Source organism: Sinocyclocheilus rhinocerous, unplaced genomic scaffold, assembly GCF_001515625.1.
Source record: "Sinocyclocheilus rhinocerous isolate Xijiao unplaced genomic scaffold, SAMN03320098_v1.1 scaffold904, whole genome shotgun sequence".
Classification (NCBI taxonomy): domain Eukaryota; kingdom Metazoa; phylum Chordata; class Actinopteri; order Cypriniformes; family Cyprinidae; genus Sinocyclocheilus; species Sinocyclocheilus rhinocerous.
The window spans coordinates 247,502-258,490 of NW_015658509.1; the positions used below are offsets into that span (position 1 = coordinate 247,502).

General features: G+C 35.2%; 1 protein-coding gene across 1 annotated transcript in view; it reads right to left on the reverse strand.

Moving 5' to 3' along the window:
• Positions 1-7,990: 7,990 nt before the first annotated feature.
• Positions 7,991-10,989, reverse strand: part of LOC107722287 (leucine-rich repeat and fibronectin type III domain-containing protein 1-like protein) — a 159,726-nt gene continuing 156,727 nt past the window's right edge. Inside the window, exon 4 of the mRNA XM_016530580.1 lies at positions 7,991-8,768. Within this exon, the coding sequence (XP_016386066.1) occupies positions 8,219-8,768 (550 nt within the window). The 3' untranslated portion in view covers positions 7,991-8,218. The remainder of the gene's footprint in view (positions 8,769-10,989) is intronic.

The following is a 10,989-nucleotide window of genomic DNA, read 5'->3' on the forward strand; positions in this document are numbered from 1 at the left end:
GGTGAATCTCTACTGTCCCTGATTAGGCTTATTATTTTGTATTTTAGGCTCATTTGATGTGCTTTCTGCAAGTGTAATTGTTAAAAATATAATTATTGTCAATCCTTTTTTTTTTTTTTTTTACTGAGTTGTGATGGCGAAACTTTAGTGAACATTTAACAGCTTTTTAATGGAAAGGTTAGACCTACATTAGCATAGCATGTAGCTCTGGGTGCAGTGCATGATGGGTACATGACATTCACAAACACATGGCTGACGTAACCGCTGTAAATGCAAATCGACTGAAAAAGGCCGTCTTCACTGCATTTGTACCTGAGAGACTGTTATCTGACTAAAGTGCTCCCTACATAGGCGGTATTTTAAGATGTTCTAGGTGTTCTTTTGACATGAATGTTGTTCCACAAAGCTAGGCAGTGAAATTGTACTCATTTGAACAATTAAATATTCATACAACATCGTGGACAAAGATGCAATTCACCCATTTTTGAAAAGTTCTGATGAAAAATAGTTAAAAGCCCTGAAGTGCACTTAATTGTACTGTAGTGCACTCGTAGTGTATCAGAAGTATATTTTTAAAACTGTACTTGCAGATCATATAATATTACTGAAATAAAAGGCCACTTAAGTGACTTAAAGAGACTTAAAGTAATGTTTATGGGACGTTCTTAAACATTATTAATATTTGATATATGTTCTCATAACATTGAGAGAAAACGTTCTGAGATCAACATTCTTGGAACGTCCTTATGATGTCATTTGTACTTGATGAACTTTCTAAGAAACATTTTTTGAAACCTTTAAGTAACATTCCAATCGTGACAAGAAACCTAGACATTTTATCGTTATTAGAATATTAAAAATAAACATTCAAATAACATTATTTTGGGTGACAAAGTTAGTAGAACATTTAAGAAACATTTTAGTCATATTTAAATAATGTTCTAATCACAACAAGAAAACTGGACAATTAACGTTCTTAGAATATTAACATAAACATTCGAATAACGTTATATTTTGAGTGAAAATAAAGTTAGTAGAACGTTGGGAGGAAACGTTTTTATAACCTTTAAATAACGTTCTAATCACAACAAGAAAACTGCACATTTCAACGTTTTAGAAACATTTCAAAACAATGTTCCCACAATGTTTGTATAACCTAAATTTGTTAGCTGGGAAGTTGCAGACGTCCGTTGACATACAGTACGACACGTTTCTATATTAAAAACAGCTAGGCGGCATGCAACTGAATGAAGAAGATCTCGAGATGCGATTAAAATGTTACGCAGTTTTAATTTCACACACAGCAAAAAATAAAAATAGAAATATAAATAAAACAAGAAATCAAAAACCAGCCCCTTAGCAGCTTAAAGTGAAGCCACTGCTTCAAAAACCACAGCTTCCCATCAATGAATCACCATGTTAATCTGAGAAGACACAACATGAAACGCGTTTCGCCGATTATCTTTAGGCTCGCCTCGACAGCACCTCAAAATTTACAGTCTGGAGTTTAATTAACAGCAAACGCAAACACTTCGCCGGCTGCTCAAACAAAGCTTCACTAATCACAGGCATTATTAGAGCTTTAGTGAAGTCTCGGCATCTTCATGAGACGTGACACTTATGCTGAGTTCACACTGCACAATTTTAGCCCGATTTTTCACTCGCCGACAGGTTTTGCGAAATCGCCGACAAATGCCCGAAATCGGAGGCAAATCGGTGCTCGTTCACGCGAGTGACAATCACGCAGTGTGAATTATCAAAGACGCGATCTGAGGGAATCGCCGACACGTCGCCGACGCCCGTGAAATATATAATAAAGTGACCACATGAGAGGGGGATTTTGTATTCAGGCATTTAAATTATATTGGCACAAGAATATAATTATTGAGTTATAAGAGTTTTGAATAAATAAAACAAAACACAACTTACCTTTCTAGTGAGATCTGGCAACAATTATTTTTTTTATTACACATTAGATTGGATGCTTAGGCTGTGAACTCACCAACAGAGGATGCAAAGTTTACACACAAAGTCTCACAGAAGTGACCGCGGTCTCTCAGAGCATCTGTGTCTGTCTGTCTGTCTGAGAGATTATCTGAGAAGCTGCTCTGCCCCGTAGCTGTACACAATCTGTGTAATTTTAGCATTAGGAATCATTTGCATGTTGATCAGAAGGCATCATTCTCCTTTTTATGGCCTCTGACATCTGCATCACACATTCGCTCTAATAAACTGCCCTATAACGACAAACTGAGGCATTGTGGGTAATAACCAACCACACTATACTGATTTCTAAACTCTCTGTTGTATTAGTCTAAAGGAATCCACAGACACTGTGATGATTATTGATACTATTTTAGTATCGGCAGGGGTTTCGCATGATTGTTGGCATCATCATAACCGAAAGCAGAGCAGAATTTAAATACAAACGTGTGGCTTTCGTTCTAGGATTTTATTCACAGTAAAATAAATAAGCAAATAAAACTTTGAAACCCAGACAATTCCTTTCTACTAGTTTCATATTGCATGAATTAGTAGATGAATTAACATATTAAAATAAATAAATAAATAAGAAAATAATTCCTGCACAGTAACAAAATAAATAAATATTAATCTTTTGAACTTGTTAATCAAACAAAGATTATTTAATTGTTTTACAAGAAAATACTATTTCAGCTTTTCTACTTCAAAATTTCACATTTAATTCAATGTGTTACTTGCAGTTTCTTTGTAATTATTTGCAAAATGTACTAGCAATTTCTAAGTGAAAATGTTTTGTATGAATTAGTATGAATTAACATATTATAATACATAAATATTTATAAATACTCCCACATCTGTCTCAGTTATCTGCCCTGATGCACCGCAGACAGCTACAAACGACCCGCCAATCATCCACTGCACTAAAATCGAATGCTTTTAAGCCTATACAGATATCTGGTTGATTAAAAATGTAATTAAATGTAATAAAAAAATAACAATTAAATAATAAAATTTTTATTTTATTAAAAAAATTCAAATAAAAAATTCAAATTTGTAATTAAATAATACAAATTACTGTCGTTAATTAATTAATTAATTTATTTATTCATTTAAAATAATTAACATTTATTTTAATAATTAAAATAATTAAAATAAATATTAATAATGATTCAAAATTATTGGGAAAAAAAATGTAAAATTCTCATATTTTTGGGAGCAACAACGTGCCTTTAAAAAAAAAAAATAATAATAATAATAATAATATTTGTTTGTGCTTCGTCCTTTATTTGTGCACTCATGAAGCTAAAAATCAGAACAGGATGCAAACAACACTAAGGCCATGGGATCAATTCCCAGTGAACACTGACACTGAAATCTGATCACAATCAGTCACAGAAGATGCATAAACAGTGATCTGTCTCTCCTGGCTGCTTGTGATCTGACACCAGGTGTAAACTGGGCCTAGGTGAATCACTGAGTGGGTTTTTACACATTGTAAAAGTCTGATTGCAGTCAGAAAAAAAACAAACAAAAAAAACTGAAATAGTCTGTATTTTTTGCAAGGTCTGACACACTTCTCAAACTGACGTTCGTGAGTTGCTGAAAAGCTAATAATTAAAAATTTAAATAAATAATAAAAACAAAACTAAGTAAAACACTTATTCGTTTACCTACATGTCATGTGATTATTTACCATCATCAGATAACCATGTATATGCAAATGTGTTGTTAAACATAAATAAATAAATAAATAAATAAATAAATAAACTACCTAACCAGCTAGCTAGCTAGCTAAATAAATAAATTCCAGATAAATAAATAAATTAATTAATAAATAAATAAATAAATACATAAATAAATAAATACATACATAAATACATAAATAAATAAATTAATAAATAAAACACTAGATCATGGTGCTAGCAATGCCAGGGTCACAAGTTGATCAAATACATAGCTTGGTTAAATGCAATGCAAGTCAGTTTAAGAAAAATAATACAAAACAAATAAAAAAGAACTTCTGTCAAATGCATACATGTAAGGGTAAACTAATGTAAATAAACCCAGCTTCATAATGCAATTGTAGCTTGGCTTTGTCCAGCATGCATACAGGTTAACATTTCAGCACACATTATCACATCCAGAGGAAACAGCAGCCGAGGAAACGCAAACGATTTCCTCACAACATCAGCTGAGTTTGCATAAACAGACAGCGCGGGTGACTATACATAGCGCATGCTAATTAGACATTTAACGACTTCATTAACTTCAACCATCATCAATTTGCTGAGACTTTCCTCCCAGATTTAATGCAGAACTAACAAAGCCTTCAGCAGCAGCAAGAACAAGGCCTGGTATATGCTGCGGCTCTAGTTATCTGCAGAGAGCTGCTAATGCTAGGCCTTATTCAGACGGCTATTTTTAGCACAGCGTGTCCTGCTGCAGTCTGGAGGGATTCTGGTTCCAGGAGGTTGTGGCCCATTTCTATGGCACACGACAAACAGTAATTACCTTCTACTATAGTTCTGCTGGCCTTCCACAACATCCCAAACCTCAGATTAGCCCATTTGTCTCAATATGTGAGACGCTAGACTTTCACCCTTTTATCTCAATCTCTAAACCCCATCACGATACTCATATCTGCCCTCGTTTCTTCCATCATAGCGCCTTTAACTATCTCCGCAGCTCTTTGCCAGGCCTTGCATCTCTATCCCCGCATCCCGATCTCTCCCATTTCACACTGAGCTGGAGGATATGTAAATCCAGCCGAAGCGAATAGAAGAAAGAGCTCTAATTGTGCACTAATTTTAGAAACAGGTCCTGCGTTTGAATCCATTGCGGTCCATTAAAACATTCGATCATGATTCAGCACTCAGTTGAGCTACAGACAGGGTTAGAAATCAACATCCGCAAACCTGCGGTTCATTTCGGGTGTTTCGGGTGGCGGTGAAAATGAACCGAATCAGGTAACACATATAAACTCACTAGACAGTTTGGTGGGTTATGATTCATAAATGTTCTCCAACCAGGAGCCTCAAACATTAGCAAAACAAAGCAGAAAAGAGGCTTGCATACTGGACAAGAAGTACCACATTGTTTTTAAAATGACAAAATAAATGAATACATTTTTTAATAAAGTTTTTTATTTTCCTCCATAGGACAGGATTATATATATATATATACAATACCATACAAATTAATAACTTTTAGATTAATTGCTTTTAGAAGTCACTGAGAATATAATTTATTATTATTATTATTATTATTATTATTATTATGTTGTATTCACAAACAATGATTTACAAAACTGGAAGTTTTGAATTCTATGATATAAATAAAGAAATGAATAAACAATATATTACAATTTAAGAAATGATTTCTGGTTTATAATCTGGTTTATTTCTGATATTTTCGTTTTGGCTAATAGTTCTGAATGGTTGGTACTAACATTATTAGGTGGCTTTGTAAGTATCACAATAATAAATAACTATGCTATCTTAATAATCTGTGATTGTTTGAGTTAGACATTCTAAAATTAAAATTAAACAGCTAATTTTGTCTAAAATTTATAGATATTATTTAAGTTTTTTCCCCCTAACAAAAGACATTAGTATTAGAATGACGCATGAACTAACAAATTCGATTTTTTTAAATATACTTCATATTTTTGTTAATGTTTGAGAATGGAGAAATGATACTGATCAGTTTCAAGACTCACAATGATTACTCATTTCAAATCAATTTTATTCATCTTTAACAAAAACTGAGTAAGTTGGAATTAAAACAATCGCTGACAGTTGAACCAAATGTAGTTCAAATCGACTTAATTTTTTATTTACATTTACTCAATTTATAAGGTCTGTCTAATTGATTTCACTGCTTTAAAATGTACTCACTATTTTTAGGTGTAAAAATGATAGTTGAAGTTTAATTAAAAAATTTAGTGGCAAAAAAAGTCTCTGGCCAGAGACAAATAAAGTGAAACATCAAACACCTCCACATTGAATGATCCAGAGGTGCTGACAGGAGCTTTGGGACATTTCAAAATCAAATCAAGCTCTGGAATAAAAGATGGATGTTTGTGCAGGCCATAAAAAGGTGATTTAAACCAAAAGTCTTTCAACCTGATCAGACGGAAACTCTTTGTTCACCTAATTGTACAGGCAGAACATGGTGTCTAGAAGCCGTCTGAAGTTCCTCCAGACAGTGACCCTGACAGACACCTCTGCCCTTCAGATTTCTGTCCACCGGAGGCTCTGTTTCCCCCCGAAAAGAGGCGCTTCAGCCTGTGCTTTCATCCCGGCCCATTCAGGGCTCCTCTGAGGCTCCTCAATAGAAGGCAACCGTGACCAATTGACTGAGATGGTTCTCCCCTGGATCTGTTAAATGGCCTCCTCTCTCGGATCTGAGAGCCGAGGTGGTCCACCGCCGGGCATTATCCACACTGCTCTAAGCGCGAGGAACCTGGCCGACCTAGATTGTGCTTCCAAGGGTGTTCGGGCTTTGACTGAAATACAAACCGATGCCTCTAGTGCTGCTGGTTGGTTTAGCAAGAAGGAAGATAGCAGGAAGAGTGACTGAAAATGCTGCATGAAAATGTAGCTGCAACGAGCTGGGAAATGCTGGATGTTCTCACCATGCTTCTCATCCAACATTGGTAGCTTGACAAAACATTGCATCTAGAGATGCAATACGGCCAGTATTGCAGATGTATTTAATTTATCCGTATCAGTCAATACTGGTTATTTAATTGCTCATGCACTGTTAAATGTAATCTTCAGCAAGTCTTCAAATGAAAACCCATTTCTGTCGCTCAAGCATTAGAGTATTGCATTAGCAATGCCAAGGTCATGGGTTTGTTGCAGGGAATGCATGAACTGATCAGAAATAAAACTTGAATGCAATATAAGTTGCTTTGCATAAAAGCGTCTACCAAATGCATACATGTAAATGTATTTATTTATTTTATTTTTTTGTAGAATTTAATATCCAGTATTTATCAATTATCAGCCGTAACTTGAAAATAATTAATGACTGATTTTGTTGGAGATCTCAGACAAAAGCCCCAAATCTGGCAAATTGATGCTTTTTACATAAGTGACGCTATGTTTGAATGATCAAAGTTGTGAACTGAGAGAAACACAGATGCTGTAAATCAATGAAGTTCACACTGTTATTAATCTGAACCAACACTGAACTGACTTAAGCTAAAAAAATTACCATTGTTTTTTATTGATGCTCCATAGTTGATTTTCCATAATTGATTCAGATGTTTTAAAGTTCTGTCATCATTTACTCACCCTGCACTTGTTGCAAACCTCTTTCTTCTTCTGAACACACAAAAAAAAAGACATTTTGAAGAATGTGGGTAAATGTACAGCTGGCGGTAGCCACTGAATTCCATAGCATTTTTTTCCATACTATGGAAGTCAATGGCTGCCGTCAACTGCTCGGTTACGTACATTCTTCAGAATATCGTCTTTTGTGTCCATCAGAAGAGAGAAACTCATTCAGGCTTGGAATGACATGAGGGTGAGTAAATGACAGAATTGTCATTTCTCGGTGATCTGTCCCTTTAAATCTCTCCTGGACTCATAATGTTGTGTTGAAGTGTTGAAGTGGTAATTTAAACACAACCCTGCAAAATACCAATATTTAGACGCATGACCTGCGCCTCGCAAAGGAAAACAGTAATATGTGCTATTCCATACTCAGCAGGGATATTCATAACATACACATGAGCCTAATGTACTAAAATGTGCAAACCATAGGATTCCTCTCCTTTTCATTGCAAACATCCAAACTAGGCGTAGTGTTTCAATTTTACGCCTTTGTAATTCAAATGCATCCTATTGAACGAAACAACTGTCAGGCTATCATTTTAAATAGTGATCTCAAGTGCACCGTACCATTCGGGGAATCTTTTTAGGCCCGTTACCCTGACGCAGACAGACAGCAGAGCCGCTATGCCTGTAATTTATCCATTAAAGCAGGTCTAATTAAAAGAACTGGAACATCTCTGCATCAGCAGCACTGTAGTGTGGGGAGATTCTATCACGCTGGCAACCGGTTGCCTAGCAACAAACCTTAACAGATAGAGGAGACGAGAGAAGAGCGTCCTCACCTTGGACAGGAGAAAATCCTCCGTGAGGCTGCAGGACGCCGGCAACAGAAAATAAACAGAATGAGTTGAGATGTGAAGAGAATGGGAAGGGAGTTGGGATCGAACCCTGTGTTATTGCGAAATGGAGTCGTCCTCTTTGACCGATTTCCCGTATTCCGGGTTCAAGTCCACCACCGTGGTCCCTTTAAGTGCTCCGTAACCCCCCTCCAGGCCGTGAGACCCTTCTTGTCTGTCCGACCCGAGCGGGACGGAAGGCTTGCTGGAGAATCCCGAGGACGAGGACGAGCGCGGCGGAGGACAGGACGCCGCCCCCTGCTGGCCACCGTTGGTCTGAGAACAAACGTTACTGACGCGAGCCACCTTCTGCTTGTAGTGCTGGCTGTGAAGCTTGTACTTCATCAGCAGGATGAAGATGAAGACGAGGACCGACGCCACGATGATCCCGCCGATGATGATGATCATGGTGCCGCCGAGGAACTGGTCGTGGATGGAGCGGCAGTGGCGAAACTCGCGCTCCGTGGAGAAGGACACGCAGCCCACCAGCCGCGTCGCGGTCAGAGCCGTGATGCCGTCATCATAGACGGCCAGGACGCAGAGCTCATAGTCCCGTGACGAAGCCAGATCACTCAGTAAGAACAACTTATGGGAGGCGGGAATCATTCTGAGAGAGAAAGAGAAAGAGAGAATCAGGCCTTGAGCATTTAAAAAATAAAGACTTTGTGCTCACCAAGGCTGCATCTATTTGATTTAAAAATACGGTAAAAAACTGTAATATTGTGAAAAAAATATTTCAGTTTAAAAGAGCTGTTTTCTATGTGAATATCTGTTAAAATATAATTTATTTCTATGAACAAAACTGTATTTCCAGCATCATTACTCCAGTCTTCAGTGTCCCACGATTTTCAGAAATCATTCTAATATGCTGATTTTCTGCTCAAGAAACATTTCTGATTATCATCAATGTTGAAAACAGTTGTACTGCCCAATATTTTTGTGGAAACCGTGAAAAGTTTGGGGTAAGATGTTTTGAAAGAAATTAATACTTTCATTCAGCAAGGACACATTAAATGCATCAAAAGTGACAGTAAATATTTTTTTTCTATTTCAAATAAATGCTGTTCAGTGAACATTCTATTCATCAAAGAATCTTGAAAAAAACTGTTTTCAACATTGATGATAATCAGAAATGTTTCTTGAGCAGTAAAGCAGCATATTACACTGATTTCTGAAGATCATGTGACACTGAAGACTGGAGTAATGATGCTGAAAATTCAGCTGTGCATCACAGAAATAAATTACAGTTTACTATATATTCACACAGAAACTGGTTATTTTAAATTATAATAATATTTCACAAAATTACTGTTTTTTACTGTATTTTTATTGAATAAATGCAGCCTTGGAGAGCAGAACAGATCAACTACATTTTAAAATATATTCAAATAGAAAACAATTCTTTAAAATGCAATAATATTACACAATATAACTTATTTTACTGTTTTTGATTAAATAAATGCAGCCTCGTTGATCATAAGAGGCTTAAATTACATTTTAAAATATGGCAAAATTGAAAACAGTTAGATTATAATACTATTTGACAATATTGTTTTTTTTTTTTTTTTACTGTACGAATGAATTCAGCCTTGTTGAGCATAAGACAGTTCTTTAAAAAAACACTAAAACAAGAATCCAAACTTTTGCCCCATAATGTATACACATTTATACATAATTTTTTTATATTATTGCAATTTTATTTAGCTGTCAGAGTCCAAAGTTGTAATGTAACATGTAATGTAAACCCAATGTAATGTAATGCAATGTAAATATAAAAATAGGTTGTAGTGAGTAAATAAAACATGTTAAACTGCATGATTATTACCTTTGCTGATGTTACATGACCTGCATGATTCATATCAAAGATGTACAAACTCCATACTAAAGTATAAAACTCACATTCACTGCTTTTTGTTTTTGTTTTATGAATATAGGGCCTACTGTATTATACTGCATATAAATAAAAAATAACACTTCATGTCAAAAGCATACCTGCGTAGCCTATGGGAAAGTGATCGTACGGGTCACTGAGCAACTGTATGAAAACACAACCCGAGTGACCAGACTAACGGTAGATTTTTTTTTTTTTTCGTTTTTAAATAATGCAGGTGTTTTAAATATTTTAAAGATGTGCTGATTTTACTGAGATATAGTCGTTTTTTTTTTTCTCTCACCTAAACACACACTATACTATTCCCAAACCAAGCATTTGAAGAAATGGCATAAGTCGTTCAAAGATTAAAATGTTTGGAAAATATTTAACTTGAATCCTGTATATATATGACACATTATATAGTGGATAAAAGAGCAAGTTCACAGATTTTCTGAATGCTCTCTTTGTATTGTTACAATGTCTGTAGTGTAAGTTTTTTTGGAAAAAAAAAGTTCCAAAGCTGTCAATCTGACCGTTACTTTTCAAAAGGTACTAACTTGCACCTTTTAAGTACTAAAATGTTGACCTTTTGGTGACAGCTTTTGTACCTTTTTTCCTGAGAGTGTAAATGAACAATGTGTATTATTTTTCCAAGTTACCTACACCTAAATATCCCCATATGTGACCCTGGAGCACAAAAGCAGTGTTAAGTCGCTGTAAATAAATAAATAAATAACCAGAGCAATATATATATATATGTGTGTGTGTGTGTGTGTGTGTGTGTGTGAAATTATTCATTAAAGTTCATTTAAAAATTAATAAATAAAAAAAATCTAAATAATAATAAAAAAAAACATTTTAAATAAAACTTATTAAACTTATTACGGCTGTTTTGACAATTACGTGACCACTGATCAGCTATTCTATTATTTGTTGAACTCTATTAACTCTATTT